Raw genomic sequence first — 21,101 nt, 5'->3', positions numbered from 1 at the left:
GTGCTAAGACAGCGTCACAAATCTTTATCTAGGCCATATTGTCCTCTTTTACCCCATCCCAGCACAGTGTGAGATAAAGAAATATTAGTGAGGACTCGGAGACAGGCTGCACTGTGGGAGTTTTTAATTTTTAATGTCAGATTAATTGACCTCGTCCACATGCTCAAGAATATTCTTATATCAATCGGTGTGGTCATACTATGATTATGTTATTATGGATTAATCTGATTCCCCTAACCGGAAACAGTAGGCTACATATTTCAGTTTCTAGAAATCAGACAGCAAATAAGATAGCTGCTAACATATTCAGAATATCCACCATAATTTAATATAAATTTATTTCTGCACATGTCCAAATAAAGATAATTTCAGGATAATGTTAAATTGAATTTGAGGCTTTTGAAAAAATACAAAGTTCTGTCATGAAACTCTAGATGGCGCCGCATGATAGGTCCTTAAAGGGGTCACGAACTACATTATTCTATTATTTTATATTGTTTCCAGGGGTGCACTAAAAATGCTAGTATGATGTTCGTATGATTTTTACATAAAAAATTGTCATAATTTAGAAATAAAAGGCATTTTTCCTGATTGTAGCCCTCTGATTTGAATGTTCTGTTTTAAGGGGCGTGTCTGCTGTGAGACTTCAGTGTAAACGCCCATTGCTGTGATTGGCTAACATCGTTGCATATGTAATAGCTAGTATTACATGTGGAATTCTCTCGAAAACGTTTAGTACGTTTTGACAATTACAGTTCTTAAAGTTTACTAATCGTGAAAAGTGTTGATTATAGCATCATATTTAGATTGTGGCGTGAAAGGTTGCAGTGATGAGCATTGTAACCGATCACAGACACGTTTGAGCGCATGAATGCAGCGATCTCGTCATTGTAACTAGATTTCTGCACACTAACGAATGCTTTCATCATAACTACTGCTAACACAATTAGAATCGTTGCGGTTTGTTTTACAAAGCATACTTTGATCGCTTTCTGAAATTTAATCACAGTTTAAATAACAGATTATTTTCATCCTACTAAGAGGAGCACTGTGAAGTTGACTGTTTAGTCACTGGTTTGATTTACTGACATGACAATAAACGATTTTGAGACAAAAACATCTGACTGTAGGCCTACATGAATCAATAGGCCTAAATCACTGGTCACTGCACTGGTGATTTTAGTTATGTACACATAATCCGTACATAATAAACGATCTGTAACAAAGCAATAGTGACTGCAGTAAAAACTGTAAGTGTGTTGCGCCGTTCCTTTCGGATTCGATATAGAAGCTCTCTGCAAAACCAATGCAGCTACTGTGTTTTTCCACAACCTGGCACTGCACAACATTTTGCACTCTTCAAATGCATGTTTATCGCTTAGTTACTAGATCCAGTGTTAAGGTCATGTCTGTTATAAACCTACTACTACTTGTCGTGCTCGAATCAGTGGGCGGGGCTACTGAACTTTAGGGTTTGTGATGTCACCAACCCTGGAAGAAGCTCGTTGTAGTCCCTCCAAGCCGTTTGTAGTCCTTAAAAATTGATTTCTGTAAAAGAAAATATCTCCCTTTGCATTGAACTTTGAGTGTTGTAACTTTGCAGATGTTGTTTATGCTTAAACAGCAACATTACACACTAACTAAAGTTAAAAAAGTGAAATCATAATCAAGGACCCCTTAAACTCAATTTGTTAGCGATCACATTGTTATCCACATAGCGCAGCTGATTGTTTGCTGTGGCATCTGCACATTCAAATACTTGGTATTGTTTGTTGATAGCAGTCTGCAGCGTGCTTTCAGATGCCCTGTCCAAATACCCACACTTGTGGTCTTGGCCACTTGAGAGCGCGTCTACCACGCAACTGAAAGAAAGTGCGCAAGACTGTCCTTTGTCTTAAAAATGCCAAAGTGCAGCGCCCTTAAACCCACACTATTTTGAATACCGCTTTGGAGCGGTATTCAAGGCTAAACGTATCGCATCATGCATTACGTTCGGGAACTCATGTGCCCTGAAATCACGAATTGAATTTGTGTTCAAAATTTACAAAAATGATATAATGAGCGAGTACATCATGCATCCAGGTTTTTTTTTTCTTACCCTTATTCACTGTAACGGTACACCTATAATAAGTGTTTATATTCGGACTATTTTAGACTGGTTCGGGTCGTACCTCTGCGGAGTAGCCCAGTAACTGCGTGACTTGTCATAGACATAAACAGAGAGAAGTAGCTGTTCTTCTGCATGCAGTTCTGATGAGGGTGTTTATTTTGTACAACATTTGCAAATGCTTTTTTAAAATTAGTTAATTAGAAGCACCACAATTTTAATATTGTGTCTTCTGTTAGTTACATAGCAACGGCTGAACAGACATTTAATTAGAAGTTTATTTTTAAAATGCAAAGTATAGAAAATCTCTGTAAACACTTACATTTTTTGCAAGACTAAAAGTGTGTCCCATAGGGCAATCAAAAGTTCTGCACACATTTGCAGTCTTCACACCCACTTGAACACTCAAGTAAGTAGACAAGTAGTCAAGTGCAAAGACTGCAAGTGTGGGTATTTGGACAGAGCAAGAAACACTCCACCTTCCCCAGCTCCACCTGTATAGCTCCACTAGCAGCTACGAAGCATGTTTGGGGCGAACAGTAAATTTACATTTTACAAACATAAAAAAAAATAATGATACATTTTTTTTCGTCTTGTGTAGCACATTAAAAGAAAAAAGAAAGACATTAATTAGAATTAACGAGTTTAAATGACTTTTTATTTATTTATTAAATTGTCCAAAATTACAAAATTACCGCATAATATATTGTAAGAGTGAGCATTTCTAGTTCTATGTCCGGAGAAAAGTTTATTTTTATTTTATGCATATTACATTACAATAAGCATAACCAGAAAAGCCTAAATGAATCTTAATCTGAAAGTGCTGTGCATGTAAACGTGGTCACTGTCACAGATTCAGGACAAATGTGGAGTGCTTATGGGTCATTGACATGTCCTGTTGTGTCTTTGAGCGTGTTGATGCTGGTTTTTTTTATTTATTTATTTATTTTAAATCGGGATTAAAGTGGACTCCAGCCATGCTTCCTATAATCAGATTGAAGAGCTGCTGTTCGCAAAATCACATCTGGATGGAGCCTGTGAGGGGGAGGAGTTAGTTTCTATTGGGATACACAGCTTCACAGTAGCCTAATATAACAGCGATGTACTGCATAAGTGTTATAAGAATTCAAAACTCCGTTGCTGCACGCGCTGCACAGTCTAGATTTACCCACCGACACATGCACATCTTGCACAGCCCTAACGGACGATACAAACGCACATCGGTCTGTAACTGTGGTTTATATCATAAAGTCTGATGGTAAACTGTGTGCAGAGTCAGACTCATGATTCATGCAAGACGTTTTAAGAAAGTGTAATCTGTCTCCTCTCTAGAAATGATTCTCGGAACTGCGACTCAGTGTTACTGACGGGACACAAAAGCTGTTATTTTTTGTATTGAATTTTTTGGAGATCAGGCGATGGTGCAGAAATTGGGTGAGTTCATTATTTTAAAATGATCTCGTTATCAAAGAAAATGTAATTTGCCAGTGCTTCTTAAATGTCACAAAATTGCTTTAATCTAGTTAGTTTTGCTTTAATAAGAGAATCCCCTATCATTTTATATAGGCTACTGCTTGAATCCTGCAAAGCAACACACCATCTGCTGTGATGAATCTCATGCTGTGTTGCTGTTCATAGCAATGAATTCAAGTTTATCGTATTGCTCAGTATTTGGCACGTGTCTCTGAGAATTATTAATGAATATAATCCATCTGAAACATTTTTTTTTATTTTTTTATTTTTTTTACGTATCAGACAGATTTGAAGGAATTTTAAGGATTGGGCATTTATGTGACGTTTTATAATTTGCATGCAATTGTTCTATTTATTAATAACACATTCTACAAAAGTTATGTCTGTTTATTTCCAACATTTAGTCTAGATCTTTCTATGGTTGTCTTCCAGTAGGCTGTCCATCAACATGCATTTTACTGCCAGTGCTAGTCCAGAAGAGATTATTAAAGGCCATGTGTATCCAAGTCTGAGATTTAAATTAGTAATCAATAACATTTTGGGAGTGAATGTTTCATTGTACATCATGTTTTACCCTGTTGCAAGTCATACCTGTAATTTGACAGATATTATTTAGCAGAATTTGTAACCATTTAATTCATGGTCAGCTTGAAAGAAAGCCACTCATATTTCATTCTACCTCACCAAATGATGGTATTGGCACACTGTTTATACACTTATATCCTATACAGTAATGTTGATTGTTCAGTATATTAGATGACACATGAGTTCTGACATCATGCCACATAGATGTGCCCTTGGACAGTCTGTTGGTTTATTATTTCATCAGTCCGTTTTGAATGGAGTAGGGATTAAAGAGAGTTTGCCAGTTGCTGGAGAATTGGTGTCACAGGGTTACATAACCACAGAAGGCCGTCTTTAACTTACTTTTAAATGCCTTACTTGACCTAGAAAGATAGTGGGAGATTTTTGCTATTAATTGAGTCAGTTGACTGAACTAAAGTCCCGGTTTTTCCTGACTAAGAGATATATAGCTTAGTCTCTCATTCTGGTTCCCTTGATGGACTTAATAGTATTTTAGGATGCTACGGTCTATATAGAAATTATTACAATTTATGGGCAAAACAAAATGATTATGGGTTCTGTTACAAATAAATGGTTTTGTTTGTGTATTCTGAATTTAAGTATTACATAACCTCTTTTAAATAGGCCTACTGTATAAACAAGATCAGTTTCCTGAAAGTGTCAATTAGCTTGTTTATTTTTTTATTGAGGACAGAAAGAAAACAATAATCTTAGTGTATTTTAGCACTTTAGGGACCAAAACACATGCTGAAATGTAACATTAACAGAGTAAATGCAAATATTCAACATTCAACTCCATTGCTTTGCCTTCTACAAAATCAGGCACAAAGTGCATGAACTTTCTTAAATCTTTCTTAAATCCTTATATAACAACATAGTGTCAGTGCTTTCTGACTTTTTAAAAAGTGTTTAGAATTTCAAAGTTGTTATCGCCCAAAACTTGGTTATACTTTTGAAGTGGATCAAAACCTTATTGAAAGTTATACATGAATTTTGAACAATACCCGTTCTTGTCTTATGACAACTTTGATGAACTTTTTTGATCCACTTCAAATGTTGACTACTGTGCATTATAAAAGATTTATAGACTCTAGTCTAGACAATATTGATATTCAAAGAGGGTCATCTGTAGAGCAGTGGTTCTCAGCTTTTTGACTTGAAGGCCCCCTTTATCAGACGGTATATTTGAAATCAACTATGTTCCCCGACAGTTTTCAGCATCCCTCCACCACCCTGTCTCCTCACACTCGCCACACACTCCTCGGGACCCTCTCCTCGGACAGCACGCCAAATACGCATACTCTTTTACTCAATCTGATTATGTATAAGTGTGAACTCGTGAATTAACAGAAACTGGGAGTGCTGAAGAAAATTAGTTTTGTGAAGAACTGTACATTCTTGAGTAAATTTATATTTGAGCATAATTCATTTAAATAATTTGAAGTCATCCCTGGTTGAGAACCACTGCTGTAGAGGGAAAAGAGTTGTAGAAGTTACTTCATTGTGGAACAAAACTGATCCAGTCAATGTTTTGTCCAAAATGAGCATTGCCAAAGAAAGAATCTTTCTCATAGTCATATAATGCTGTGTAATGCTTTAAAAACTGCTGATGGAAGCAAAATAACTGTGTTGCCCAGATATCTGGGGCAAAATAGTTTCATTGTCTTGTTTTTGCTGACTCAAAAATGTTTTACTTGTACCGTGTAGAGATAAATCATGGCAGGGATGACAGGGAATGAAGGAACCCACAAATTGTCCAGTGAGATCCAGAGGCCGGGTCTACAGCCACAGCATGACACGGATCGGAGGGGAATAGTGATCCAGCTGACGGACACCGAGGGTGAATGGGACAATCTTGATGACGATGACCTCATATTCACCTTGGACTGTGATGGCAAAAAGTCACTCAGCTCCCTCCATACCCAAAGACCATGTTCGGTCGACATTCAGACAGAGGGGGAGTGGGGTCTCAGCTCACCTGCATTCAAAGTTCCTCTCTCTCCACCTTCATCAGGCTCCCTGGGAGACTCTTTTCTTCCGGGTTCTGGCTTCCTCTCGCCTACTCACCGGCCCTTGGCCAGCTTAGTGAAGTCATTATCTACAGAACTGGAACTGAAAGAGTCTTCTTTAAAGCCCAAACCACTCCTCAGCCTTGTAAAGTCGATTTCCACCGAGCTTTCTCGCAGTGAGCCTGAAGTGTCTCAATCCAGGTCTGATTCCAAGCTCAATCTGCACTTGTGGACGCAATTCACCCAGTCCAAAAGCCGCAATGGTGACTCCCGGACCGCCCCTCCATCTCCGGTCAACCTGTCCCCCACTGAGCCCAAAGCAAGCTTCTTTAAAATGGAGCTGGAGGACACCCGACGCAAGCTCTCAGAGGCCATGCAGGAGCCTTTGAGCATGTTCAGTAAGATCATGCGTGAGGAAAGTGTTGGAAGCCCCAAGCACCAAAGGAGCACAGGATCGATGGACTCTCCAAGCTACAAAAACGTCGGAATCGGGAAATCGAACACTGATTTGACTGTATCCGAATCTCCTAAACGTGCTAGGAAAGTAGAAAGTGAGGTTCTACCGGAGTGCAACTGGCCTGTGAGACATCGTAAACGGTGTTTGCAGAAATCCTCCCTCTCCCATGACGACCATAGCACACAGATAGACATTGGACCTGTGATGGAGACCAGCATTAACCAAACTGATCAAGGTTTGACAAAGCAATGCTCCTCTCCAGTGCCAGGAGTGGCTCTTGGTTATATTGGATTAGTGTCATACTGCTATTTTATCATTCCTTTGTCAGCATATTGGTCTGGCCTGTTCCTTGGTTTAGTGTTTGGATTAATTTTGGGGCTTGTGCTCATCCATTGGGGCTCCATCAGAGACCTGTCCACCGGTCACCAACATAGACTACATGGGACCCCTTATAATAACATTCTCTTTGAAACCCTGCAGATCAATGTACCCTCCCTCAAGGTGAGTTGCATTTTCATTGCGAATATATTTGTTAAAACAGAATTGGTGTTATACTCTGTACTTGCAATTGAAACTTGCATAGATTAATATAATGCATGCACTTGTAATGTAACCCAGTATAAAATAATAGTCAGAATAGCAAAACATTCTATTGAATTTTTGGACAATATGTTAAAAAGAACTGTAATATATACAACATACGCTTATATATCCTCTTATGCTCACCAAGGCCGCATTATTTGATAAAAAATACAGTAAAAAAAAACACTAATACTGTGAAATATTATTACAATTTAAAATAACTTTAATATTTGAATATAATTTATTCCTGTGATGGCAAAGCAAAATTTTCCACAGGCATTACTCAGGCATTACAGTTTTCAGTGTCAAATGATCCTTCAGAAATTATTCTAATATGCCGATTTTGTGTGCAAGAATTTTTTTTCATTACTATCCCAGTTTAAAATAGTTAATAATTTAACTGCATAATAATTTTGTGGAAACATGTCTTAAATGATTGCATAATACTTTCATGTTTACCAGGTTATTTAAAAATTTTACGAGCTGTTTAATTCATAAGATTTCATTAAAATCAAAACTGAATAAAAAGAAAATTAAGTAATTAAAACTAAATTCATAAAATGATCCTGTGATGGGAACCCCTGAAAGGTTCTATATACAGTATGAAGCGCCTGACAGAACCTTTTAAGGTTCTATATATCCTTTTCTTCTGTGGTCAGTGTTTTTTTACTTCACTCTTTACTGTCACTTTTGATTAATATGATGCATAAATATCAGTTTCCATTATAAATTTATCTTAGTAAAGAGATTTTTAATTAAAGACATTTTTAACTAATGAATAATACCCAAATTTATTAGCCATATTTGATACAACCATTTTCAACACAATGTTTCTATATAAAGTATGAAAAAAATAAGTTAGCATAAGTTGAATATCCTGAATATCCACATATTTCAATTTCATTTTTAATATCAATAACAATATAAAAGTTGTTCTTACTGTGACTATCAAATTTCCCAGCAAAAACAAATGCATCACGACACAGAGGCAGACATTTTGGAAATTGTTACAAGTCCTTCTACTTCCTGAAGAGCATGGATAATCCATGAGGGGGCAGAAGACATGTAGTTGGTCTTTTCAATATAGGGTTAAATGCTAAGAAAAGCAACAGAACTTGCAGACTGCTATTAAACCAAGACCTGCACTTCAATGTGTCAAAGCTTATGTCCTTCTCCTTCGGGAATCAGTTCTTATTTTTAACACACTGCAGTGAATTTCACAGTGTCTAAAGTAAGCATTAAGCATCTTGCTTCTCTCCGAAAACTGAGCAAAACCCTTATTACCAATCTACTGTGTTATAAACTCTGCTCTTCAGTGTCTTGATGCAGAATAAAATTCACCCACTGCTCGTCACAGCTCTTATCCTGATGCCCTACTTCTTGAATTTGTCAGTCTTTGTGCTAAAACTTTGTAGCGAGGATGCAGAGATTTCAGTAGAGTTTAAGCAAAGTGTATCTGTGTCCCAGGGCTGGATGAACGAGATTTACACATATGATCCAGAGACTTATCAGCCATCTCTCATGCACTCCGTGTATGTCACACTGGATGGACCCTGTTTGCGGCTTGACTACCCACGTAACAACATTCCCCGCTGGGCTGCCTTTGATGAGCCCTGCTACGAAAAGCAATTCACCCACTCACGGATATTTCGACTCACTGGCAGCAAGGTTTGTGTCCCACTGATTTTATCCCCTTAGTAGAAAGAGGTGCATTGCCCTTCACTGGTGGTGCGACACAGTTTTGCTTATGGTCTCTAAACCCAAATAGCTTGAATTATAATGTGGCAGAATGTTGCATAGATGTCACATAATCATAATGAAGTTGTTGCCTTGGTAACAGGTATTTCTTCTGCCACTGGCTTTGGCACACAAGAGAGTGTGGAACAGGAAGTATCCTATCTGCATAAGTTTGGCTGAAGGAGAAGGAGCTGTGGAAGAAGACGAGACAGTAGAGGGTCCGGGCGAGGTTCAGAAAGTAGAGAAACCCCCTGGATCTATGACTAATGTTTCTCAACCTATCACACTTTACCTCTTTGGACGAACGGGACGGGAGAAAGAGGAATGGTTCCATCGACTGTTTTCTGTGTCCATTCACAAAGAAGAGGACCTTTTTGAATCTATATTTGATGGTAAAGTTGTAATCATTTATGATGAAGTGAACATGCAACATACGTACAAAAAACAACAACAACAAAAAACAATTTGACAATATATGTCAAAAACTTGTTTAGCATATTTGTATGATATTTGATTTATGTAACGTATTTGATCAGGCTTTTAATATAATTTATTGATAATTTCTTTTAATCAATTTTATTTTTGTTAATAAGGGAATATTTTAACTTTGCTTTGTGTTACTCAAAAACAAAGAATGAATAAATATGCTACCACTCAAAAAAAATTTGGCCTAAATTTAAGATTTATGTATTTGAATTGCATATAAAATTTCTATTCATTTGGATAACACAGTTTTAATATAAACAAACTAATAAACTCAAAGGGTTACTTCACAAAAAAAATCATTTCTGTCATTAATTACTCACCCTCATTTCGTTCCAAACCCGGAAGACCTTCGTTCATCTTCGGAACACGAAGATATTTTTGACGAAATCTGAGAACTTTCTGACACCCCATAGACTGCAATGTTGTTACCACTTTTAAGGCCCAGAACAATAGTAAAGAAATCATTAAAATAGTCCATGTGACTACAGTGTTTCAACCTTAATTTTATGAAGCGACAAGAATACTTTGTTTGTCCAAAAAATGACTTTATTCAACAAAATGTATTCTCTTCCGGTTTGGAACGACGTGAGGGTGAGTAATTAATGACAGAATTCATTTTTAGGTGAACTATCCCTTTAATGTGATGCATATTGTCAGTCATAAATAAATACATGAAAAAGGTAAGAAAGAGGTACAAATTTCTGCACTCAAAAAAGATGTTACAATTTATTGTTAACTATTATTATTATTTTTAACTATTTGCATTTATTTGATTTAATTAAAAAAATTGCTTATAATCAACATAAATCCATTCAGTTAAATGTATCCAGTCAGTATGAATATGGTTAAAATATGGCTAGATGTGGTACAAGCAATATTCGATTAGTTCAAATGTATGATAATTAAACAAAGTGGAAACACTATTCTAATCGTTTCTTTTGCTCTGTAGATAAATCTGTATTGTGTGAGGAGAACACTTTTGGTCTGTCACGTGGGGGTGACGGCTCCGTCAAGGACAGCAGTGAAGATGTGTTCCACAGTGATCTGGCTGGCAGAGTAAAGGAGAACATACCAGACTATACTTCTTACATGACCAGCCTCGTCTTCTCAGCACACGCCAGTCCTGTTCAAAGCCCCTGCCAAAGCAGCACCCAGGGCAGTCCTACTGACAAAGAGCAGGTGAGCTTCAAACAAACATGCTTTGTCATAGAACGCTTTGTGTCAGTGGACGAGCTTTGTCATCCCTGTAAACGCGCAAGCTGTGAATAATCTTTGTCACGTGACCATGCACAAAAGCCTGATATACTGATATACAGATGTTGCCAAAGCATGTCAAAGTAAATCTTCTACATGACAGGTAGGCCTACTGTACGTCAAAGCACATTTATCTAGGTCTAAAACATGTTGGCTTTACATGATGGTGAATTGCTAATGAATAAAACTAGGTTAAATATTTAGCTAAAGATTGTCCATTAATTATTAAACAAAGCTTCATTCCTGTGGGTGTGGGAAGTGTGTCAGATGCTTAGAGGCAGTCGCTAAAATTGGAAAAAAAACCTGTAAAACAAATATGTGTTGCCTCTAAATGCAGGAAATATAATTACAAACGTTTTTTAATTGTTTACTGGATTTAAACCTTTGTTTTACTGAAACCGGAAACTTTTACTGGCTGTACTATATGTGTCACTGATATCCAAGGAAGACTAAGAAGATGACAAAAACAACAAGGTTTATTTATATAGTTCAGAACTGAGAAAGCGTGCAAACATCACACACAAACAATATTGGACGATGAACTGAACCACAGGCAGGAACTAAATACACAGAGATGTTTAACTAAAGGATGAACAGCTGTGATGAATGTAGTTAGTGTCCATGGTGAACAAAGGAACACATGTGACGAGTGAAAGTCAAAACAAACAGAACATGACACTGAAAATAGGAAAAAAATATTGGAATGGAATGAATAAATTAGCTTATTTATCAACGATCAAATTCACATTTTCATTTTAAAATGCAAATATTTCACATATTCTCCAATGATCATCATAGACTACCATTCAAAAGTTTGGGCTCAGTATAATTTTTAAATGTTTTGGAAAGAAGTCTCTTATGCTCAACCAGGCATTTATTTGTTTGAGTTTTCATGTAGCTCAGCAGCGATTATTTAGTGTAAATTGTTGTTAGAAGCTATTTATACTTGACTGCAGATACTATTTGCACCTCAGTGTATTATAAAACAGTATACAATAATAACAACATATTCAGTGTATATGATTATATTTATTAAAGTCATAAATGGATGCTGACTTATTGGGACAAAGGTTTAGTTCACCCAAAAATGTAATCCGTGTGACTCCTTTAACCTCAATTTTATGAAGTGACGCAAGTGATTTGTTTGCCAAAAAAAAATTATGTACAACTCAAAATATTTTGTAAATAATGTGGCAAATAATGTTTTTTGTGCAAAGCACTCGCGTCGCTTCATAAAATCGAGGTCAAACCACTGGAGTCTGCGTAGGCTGTCAATTGAGGGACAGAAAGCTCTCAGATTTCACTAAAAAGATCTTCATCTGCGTTCTGAAGATGAATGAAAGTCTTAGAGATTTGGAACGACATGAGGGCGAGTAATTAATGACATCATTTGAATTTTTGGGTGAACTAATCCTTTAATCTCTAAAGCCCTCCCCTACACCTACCACTAACCTGATAAATACATTATTCACACTATTAAACACTCGTTCCACTTTATTTCCTCTTTTCAAATATCTTCTTCATTTATTTATTTTTTAACCACCTCTCCGAGCTGATATGCAATGGGACAAGGGAGAAGAATGAGTTTGGAAAAAAGGCGGATTCAAACTCAGATCGGTCACTTCAAAAGCTAACGCCACCTGCTTTATTCTCCACCACGCAACTGATCCTGTTTTCAATGGGATTTCTTTTGCAATTTTGTCTGGCTCAATCAGAAAATGGTTGGTGGAGTTACTGTTAATAGCCTCTGCCAACGAGGCGAGCTATTGGTGTAAATAGACACTCCGTTAAGGATTTTGAAACCATGATACTTTTTTCAGGATTCTTTGATGAACAGAAAGTTCAAAGTACATTGTAAATGGCTTGACCATCACTTTTGAGTAATTTAATTCATCCTCACCGCTTAAAATATTTATTAAAAATGTTATCGCTACTGCGCCGCTGACTAGAAAAGCGTTTTTTAATGCTATTTAATGCTTTTTTGGCATAAAGTCAATTTTCTACATGGCAGGTATGTGTAAGCACATTTATCTAGGTCTCAAACATCTTGGCTATACAGTACATGATGGTAAATTGCTATATAAAACTGGGTAAATATAAAACTTGGTAAATTATTTGGCTAAAGATTACCCATGAATTATTAAACTAAGCTTTTTTTCCCTGTTAGTTTTGCCTTCAAATGCAGGAAATATATTACAAAATGCTGAAAGATGTTTTACAGCATTAAAATATTGTGAAACGTAATTGAAGCTAATTTATTAATCACATTTCAAAATGTTGTTTTGAGGCACACTTTCATAATGTCATATAATGGGATTTTGTAATTGGATTAATAATAATAATAAAAAAGTTTATATTTCAATTTTAAAATGTAAATCTTTCACATATTTTCCAAATGATTCAACATATCTCTAGAAATTGTAGTTTACCCCTAAAGTGGAGCTTTAAAAGTTGTGCCACTGGACCACTTTTTTTCAGAAGCAATAATTTTTGGCACAATGTTTTCAGTTGAGAGCAAATATCTTGAAATATATGAAGAACTATTATTTTTACCAATTATATATTTAATTTCTCCTTGCTTTGAGGACTATTTAAGGCAAAAGGGGTGCAGCTTACCCCACATTGTAAAAAATTACAATGTGTCTTCCATCACCCTCTTAGGAGCAGACCTTTTGTTGCAGTGAGGATGAAACAAAGCCTGTCTGGTTGAACGCAATAATTGGTCGAATCTTTTGGGACTTCCTCCATGAAAAGTACTGGGCTGATAAAGTCCAACAGAAAATACAGCGAAAGCTGAGCAAAATTCGGGTAAGAGAACAGACAGGAATTACATCATGTTCTTTAACTGGATAAAGGATGGTGTTTTTTTTGTTTTTTTATCTTCCTCAAGTGAAATAAATAGATTATGATAATAATAGTCCTACCCAGTGTGCATGTGTTTCTTAGTTTACCCTCTTTTACCACAGTTGCCTTACTTCATGGATGAACTGACCCTCACCGAACTGGCCATGGGCTCCAGTATGCCCCAGATAACAGGCACTTCACTGCCACAGATCAACAGCAGAGGTGAGTGGGGCTCCTAAGAGCCTCTTATAAAAGAGCATTTGGTCATTCATCCATCACGACTGCTTGAGCGTATGTGTTCCTGCACTGAGTAGTAGATGAGATGTTATTATCCTTCTGTAATCTCAGGGATCAAAGGAGCGCATAACATCACGTCACTCTCCTCAGCGAATAGCAGCTCATGTGTGAGCGCGTGTACACGTGTCTGTTTACACGCTCAGCTGCATGGTGAAATGCTCAATGTGAAGAACATGCGGGATGTATTATCCCCACGAGAAGTGAAGCTGTTGTAGGTCACAGTGTGTGTCTATTACTCTCCGCATCATGATCTGTGAGCATTATGTAACATGTAATGGCTTTCAACTGTCTGGCTCCCTCGCTCAGGTCTCATCCCATTTATGGATTTATAATGTGTGCTAGTAGACTTGTGGGCATTTTACTGTGCTATAATTATATGGACTTTCATCCATGAACAGATCGTGAACAGATCTTGACCATATAGGTTAGTAACACAGGCTCTTAGATTTCAACACCTTACAACATTATTAGTCAATACTAAAATAGGAAATTAATATATGTGAGCTGAGCTGATATTTCTAACATTTTAATTGTTACTTTTTTATTACTTTTTGTTTAATTTATAAGAAGAAATCACGCATTTTCTGAATAAGCATTTCTTTAATTCTTTCCCTGCCATTGACGAGTTATCTCGTCTTTTATGAGAAAGAGCTTCCCTGAGTTTTAACAGCTTTCCGTGTTTTCACTTTTATAAGGTAGGGGGTGCTATTATGCATCTTATGAAAGAGTACTGAATATCAAAACACAGGTGAAGATGATGCAGAAACTTGCGATATCATATGTAATCATATCATCAACATTAAACAGCATATAAATCAAAACTGCTTAATGTTACTTAATGAAATGTCGACCGAGGACGAGGTATAGCACTGTGCCAGCATTAGGGGTGTTGATGGACTTTCGGAATCTGATCCAGATGGATCTCTGATGGCATGCTGCAGGACTAGCCTACAGCGAATACTGAACCAGACTATTTAGTTGTTGAGCAAGTAATCTCATTGGTTGCAGAAACAGCAAAGGCCAATCAGCTTGTGCTACGTGGTAAAGAGTTTCATGACTGAACTAGATATTTATTGCTGAATGTAAAAGTTTTTGTAACAACAGTTATAACAACAACGGGTAACTTTTGCTATTATTAAAAGAAAAATATATTTCTGTGTCAGGTCTATGGTTGCATGTGGAGGTGGAGTACACAGGAGCATTACAGATGACTCTAGAGACTAAAATCAACCTCTCCAAACTTGGGAAGGAGGGAGTCCTTGAGGCAGAGACAGAGTTGGAGACAATCAATGTGCTGTAAGTTTTTGGAGAATAAAATAACCTTTCTGAATTGTCATCATCCAGTACTTATTATCTCAAAACAGCATGGCATATAAAAGTCCACTATATGACCTGCAGAAAAAGAATACTTCAATTGAACAAAAGTGGCAGTAAACACTGTTAAGATTGCAACAAATATTTTTGATTTCAAATAAATGTTGTTCTTTTGAACTTTCTATTCATTAAAAAAAAAAAAATATATATCTTGGTTTCCACAAAAATATTAAGCAGCACAACCGTTTTAGCATTGATAATAAGCCATGCTTCTTGAGCACCAAATCAGCATATTAGAATGGTTTCTGAAGGATCTCTGATGTAAGATCATGTGACACTGAAGAGTTATGGTTGCTGAAAGTTCAGATATGCAACACAGAAATAAACCAATTAATAAATACCAATAAATTTAAATATATTTAAATATAAAACAGTACATTTAAATTGTAATAATATTTCACAATATTACTGTTTTTACTGTATTTTTATCAAGTAAATGCAGCCTTGGTGAGCATAAGAGACAAAACACATTAAAACTCAGTATAATCCTAGTGTCATTTGTGGGTTTATGTTTATATCTGGTTATGATGAGGTCCTGTCTGGATTTGTTGTGCAGTAGCAGGTCCAGGCTCTCTGTGCTGGCTGACAGTGATGAGGAATCCTCAAGTGCAGGATCCTCGGATGAGGAGGAAGTTTCATCTGCTGACACTCAAGGAACCCTGACAGAAAAGGCTCTAGCTGGTGTTGAGGGGTAATTATTATTTACTGAACAATTAACAGAATTCAATAAACATAATTCGTTATTCTCTGAGATCTCAGAGTTTGGGATGTTGCAACTATTTGCATTATTTGGATGGGATGTATTTCAGAAATGCTGTCTTTGTAAATTAAACATCAAGATGTAGTCAAGTGCCTTGCTGACATTATAGGGATAGTTCACCGGAAAATTTTATTTTCTTACCCTCATGTCGTTCCAAACCGTTCTTTCTTCAATTGAACATGCAATATATTGAGATATTTCAGAGTATGTAAACCCTGCTTCTTGTCCATACAGTGAAAGTGGATGGGGACTAGAGACAACCACGGTCACCATTCACTTTCAATGTATGGAAAAGAGCAGCTTGGACATCTTGCTAAATGTCCCCTTTTGCGTTCCAGCCAAGAGGGTTTGGAGCGACATGATTTTTGGGTGAATTATGCCTATAAAACATAATCTCTGTCTTTTTTGAGTTCTTTGTCAAAAATGCTTCTTAAAATAAATCAAAGCCATCTGATGAAAAATTCTCTTTGCCTCCCGCAGGGCTGCAGCTGGAGGCAGCACTAGCAGGCGGATTTTGAAATTTGTCGACAAGATTGCCAAGTCGAAGTACTTCCAGAAGGCCAAAGAAAATGAGTACATAAAGAAGAAGATAGAAGAAATGTCCAACACCCCTCTTCTGCTTGCGGTGGAAGTTAAAGAGCTCTCTGGAACCCTGGCCATCAACATTCCTCCTCCCCCCACAGACAGAATATGGTACGAGCCATTGAACACGCTGTTAATGTTGCATCAGGGATTGAAGCTTTGCTTAAGCTCACACAATGATTACAGAGATTATCGAAAGCAATCACGCTCCTTAATGATTGGTGTCACTCACTCTTTAACTTTGTTGTAATTCAATTTCAATTTGATAATTAAGGATTAGAGACAAGTCTGCTAACTGGGCATGATGTGATGAATTCAGTGATGCAAAGAGGAGGAGCAGGATTGTGGACCAATGCAATTTCACTGTGGGTGCCCCTTGTGAAAAAGAAGTACACTTTAGCATATTTTTATTTTTTTTAAATAGCATGGAATTAATATACTTTAAAAGAATATACTTAAGTTCGAAATGAATGTTATGTTTCCTGACACTTAATTGCATGTTAATTTCAATTAAATGAAAGTATAGTTTCCATTTATATTAAATGCAAATTGCTAAATTTTAGAGTGCTTTTTTTGACCTGCTTAAGTAGGATTGTAGTATCTTATGTAGTTTCATAATAACTTTTGTTGTCTTTGAAATATGGTTAAAATATACTGCTCGATGTATTGACAGGGATATATGGTAACTAAAATATGTCATTTCTATTGAAACTTGTGTTTAGACACATTTTGTAATTATGAAGTAGCAATTTAGTACAATTAAAATATACTAAATTAATGTAATATTGAGCAACACACTACAGATAAAATTATAATCAAATACTTAACTTGTGCTTTAGTATGTTAGTCAGTACATCAAAACAAAGCATGACAAAAGAGTATTAAAATGTAATGTTTTAAAGGGGTCCTATTATGCTTTTTCACTTTTTCAACTTTAGTTAGTGTGTAATGTTGCTGTAATGTAGCATAAAAAAGAGAGGAAAGGTTACAAAGCTCAAAGTCCACTCCAAAGGGAGATATTTTATTAAACAGAATCCACTGTTCAAGAACTACAACAAACGGCTCGTTTGGGCTACACCGCGTTTTTTCTGGATCTTGTGAAGTCACAATGTTACTCATTTAAATAATCCACACCCATGGAATCCACACAAAAAAGGATCAAGGCCTGGTTGAGCTGCTGCTATGTCAAAGAGTCACTGTTTTGTCCACCCCGTTTCCAAAACTCATTTGTTTGACCTTCCTAAGGCTGACGAACTTAGAGTGGGAAAAATGTATTTTAAACTCTGTTCCTGAACATTATAATCCCAATGTTTATCTGTGACGATGCCGGCCACGCACAAAAGCTTCTCCTGAAACGGAGCAGCACTTTGTCGGGACATTCTGTTGTTTGTGGATCACAACTTGTCAGTATGTCTTATTATTTCTAGTTGCGTTTTCTATTATAAGTTCCAATTATAAGTTTTATCTTGTTGCTACAATGTAAACAAAAGGGCAAAGCTGTTTGCCTCCGCTCCCCTGGTAGACAAAATTAGTGTTGATATAGTGTTTACTGTAGTTTTTGTGAGCTCTTGCTTTTGTAAGGTTGTTCATCGCTCCTTAGGAAAATGAACCATGGTTTTGTGATCGAGAACTGTTTGTATTACCATAGTTTTCCGACAAGTATCATGATTAAATGATTAAATTAAAGGTGCTCTAAGCGATGTTGGGTGACGTCACTTCTTGATGACGTTCAAAGTATTGTCAAACAAAACGGAGGCTATAGCTCGACCCTCCCTCCTCCTCATCCCGTCCCCTGCCCCGTCATGCTTCCTGAAACAGTCATGAACCATTTAAAAAAAGTGGACTAGTGGTCCGTGAGGGTACTGCAGGTGGTCCGTGGAAAGGCAAAATAAAATATAAAATAATATATTTTTTACCTTCATTTTACCAGGAAATTCCCATAAAAAAAAAAGTAAAAAGATTATGTAGGCCTATATTGATATAAAATTTAAATTCAATTGTCAAGTTATTGTGTGATTACTAAAATAGTGGCGCTCATAATAATCCCCTAAAATCGCCAAAGGTTTTGAAATGTTGACTATATCCAAGTGTTCTTATTACTGTATAGATTTCATACTCCATTGCTATGGAAATAAGCCTGTTGTTCAAATGAACGTGATTATGCCCTCGGGCGCTTGAGTAAATAAATAAATTAAATATGTGGCAGCCGTTGTGTGCACTAAACTTTCTTTTAACAAGCCTGTTGTACTGATGTGATGACCAGTTATAGTTTTAGTGCTAGTAAGCCTATTTAGAGGTGCGGATTAATTCAGATAGGACTGTGTGTATAGACATATTTTATTATGTGTATTATGAGGTGGTCCTCGAAAATTCTTGATTACAAAAAGTTTGAAAACCCCTGATCTAGGACATCTCTCCTCTAGCTAACTTCCCTCTTCATGCTTCTCTCTCCTCCACTCCCCCACACCCCCGTTCATGTGCACGCGCACTAACCCCCCCCCAAACCCCACCCCCAAATCATTCTTGTCGGTTATTGGCTGGAACACTGTTTGTTATGTTTTGTGGTGCAGGTTGGCCCAGTTTGTTTTTGTTGTTGTTTGTGGAGCCTGGGCTGTCTACAGAGACCGCGTTTTTTTTTTTACAGTGTGTTCAGGGGACAGGCAGCTAGCGGATAGTGAGGCGATGTTTGCTGGATGTGACAAAAAATGTTTTGGCCTAAAAAACTAACATCGCTTAGAACACCTTTAAAAAAAAAAAAAAAGTACCACTCTGAAACGTCCTGTGAAATCTGTGCTTGCTAAGTCCGTGCTTGAAATCTGTTCTGGATGATCCTCTTGTTTGTTAACATTCTTAAGTCCAAAAACAAAATCAAGACTTCGTAAAAGGGCATAATAGGACCCCTTTAAAATGTACTTTAAAGTAAAACTTTTAATTTGACATAATTACAAAGTGACTTAAGTATGTTATGTTTTTTATGGAATATTGAAGTGATTTTTGTGCATTCAGGTTTGCAGACATGTCTTTGGATATACATGCACCAGAATAATAAGTGTTTTCTTGTTTCTCTTTTAGGTATGGTTTCTGCGGACCCCCGAAACTTGACCTAAGAGTCAGGCCCAAACTGGGAGAGCGAGAAGTGACTTTCTTTCATGTGACTGAATGGATTGAAAAGAAGCTACAAGATGAGTTTCAGGTTTGTTTTGATGAGATTGTGATAGCTTCACTAGAAACTTACCAAACATTTTAAGTATATGACAGCTTTTACTTTGATTATATTTTATTAATTATTTCAGTTAAATTATGTACTTTAAAATATTTGAATTAACCTCCATAACAATTCTTGTCCGATTTCCTAAAAATTTTCCAGGAAGTTTTTGTTTTGCCCAACATGGATGACATTTACCTGCCGCTAATGCACTCTGGGATGGACAACCCGACAGCTTCCCAACAACACCCTGCAAAGCTGTCCCAGCATTCCTCTGTGGCCTCCACTGACAGGTGTGATCTGGAACATTCTGCAGAACTACAGTAGTGCCTCCTTGTGGACAGACATGTCAATACACCGGTATCAGGAACTCGCTCCTTTAACTTAAAAAAAACTAGGAGTGTAACTTGTAATCAGCTTCATTTAAACATCCCACACATGTTCTCTCTTAATTTATTATCTCCCATTATCATACATTCCCATTTCTTGGAAACCCAAAACAGTTATTCCTATCATGCCATTGGCTTAATGTGTGTTTAAACCATTTTATTACCTCATTGTGTTTATGTCCTAAGGACAACTGATTATTTGTTGAACATCCACAATAGCTTAAATTAGACGTACAAACATTAGTAATAATAAGGAATTAATAAATAAAGAATTTATTAAAGAATTCATTTTTAGTCAGAACTCGTCTTACATGTTCCACAAGTGTTTGCTTTTTACATTATGAATTAATATATAGTATCAAAGACAGTTTTTGTACGATTTCACATTTTCTTGTCAAGTGTCACTTCAAGATTGTAATATCTGTAATCTGTAATAACTTAAGCAGGCATTTGAATGTTACAGCTATTGTTTTTTTCTTTTTAATATTTGTGCATTAGCATCAACGTCTCACTTTATTAACCTCTCAAAGCTCTAGGAGGAATGTGCTATAAAAAAAAACGTTTTCTGTTTATCGTGCTTTTCTCTATATACAAACAATAAATCTGTAAAATTGGTTGGTTGTGCTGCCCTTAAAGGGATTCTGTCATCATTTACTCAACCTCATGTTTTTAAACCTGTATGATTTTCTTTGTTTTGCAATCTGCAGAACACAAAAGAAGATTTTTTTTTTTTTTTTTTAGTGTTGTTTTGTACCACATTGACTTTCATTGTATGGACAGTTGAAACATTCTTCAAAATATCTTCTTCTATGTTTCACAGGAGAAAGAAAGTCATACAAGTTTGGAATGACATGAAGGCGGGTAAACATTTGTGGGTGAACTATCCCAGATGATTACAAAAAGGGAAAGATACATTTAATAAAACTCGCACATAAAAAACTAACTCGAATGCTTTCTTTG

General features: G+C 36.5%; 1 protein-coding gene across 2 annotated transcripts; it reads left to right on the top strand.

Annotated features, from left to right (window-relative positions):
* Window positions 1-3,231: 3,231 nt before the first annotated feature.
* On the top strand, window positions 3,232-21,082 carry tex2l (testis expressed 2, like). Of its 2 annotated transcripts, XM_082152704.1 has the most exons (13): window positions 3,248-3,330; window positions 3,440-3,541; window positions 5,873-7,132; window positions 8,681-8,881; window positions 9,054-9,342; window positions 10,386-10,615; window positions 13,352-13,498; window positions 13,657-13,756; window positions 14,995-15,127; window positions 15,762-15,896; window positions 16,446-16,658; window positions 19,620-19,740; window positions 19,915-21,081. In XM_082152704.1, the coding sequence occupies exons 3-13, from the start codon at window positions 5,882-5,884 to the stop codon at window positions 20,077-20,079; spliced, it is 2,985 nt and encodes a 994-aa protein (XP_082008830.1). In that variant the 5' UTR covers window positions 3,248-3,330; window positions 3,440-3,541; window positions 5,873-5,881; the 3' UTR covers window positions 20,080-21,081. The 2 variants fall into 2 exon arrangements, with proteins under 2 accessions (XP_082008831.1, XP_082008830.1); XM_082152705.1 differs by having other exon boundaries at window positions 3,232-3,541; window positions 15,765-15,896; window positions 19,915-21,082.
* Window positions 21,083-21,101: the final 19 nt, after the last annotated feature.

Source organism: Leuciscus leuciscus (assembly GCF_965113295.1).
Source record: "Leuciscus leuciscus genome assembly, chromosome: 21".
Lineage (NCBI taxonomy): Eukaryota > Metazoa > Chordata > Actinopteri > Cypriniformes > Leuciscidae > Leuciscus > Leuciscus leuciscus.
Note: the sequence above shows the minus strand (reverse complement) of the source record. Positions and strands in the feature narration are given on the sequence as shown.

What these genes read in the sequence shown, in the direction of transcription:
- tex2l (XM_082152704.1), top strand. Translation starts at nt 5,882, where the DNA reads ATGGCAGGGATGACAGGGAATGAAGGAACCCACAAATTGTCCAGTGAG. An exon ending in GCTCTAGCTGGTGTTGAGGG is followed by an intron (nt 15,897 to 16,445) that starts GTAATTATTATT and finishes TGCCTCCCGCAG; the next exon opens with GGCTGCAGCTGGAGGCAGCA. An exon ending in AGCTACAAGATGAGTTTCAG is followed by an intron (nt 19,741 to 19,914) that starts GTTTGTTTTGAT and finishes AAAATTTTCCAG; the next exon opens with GAAGTTTTTGTTTTGCCCAA.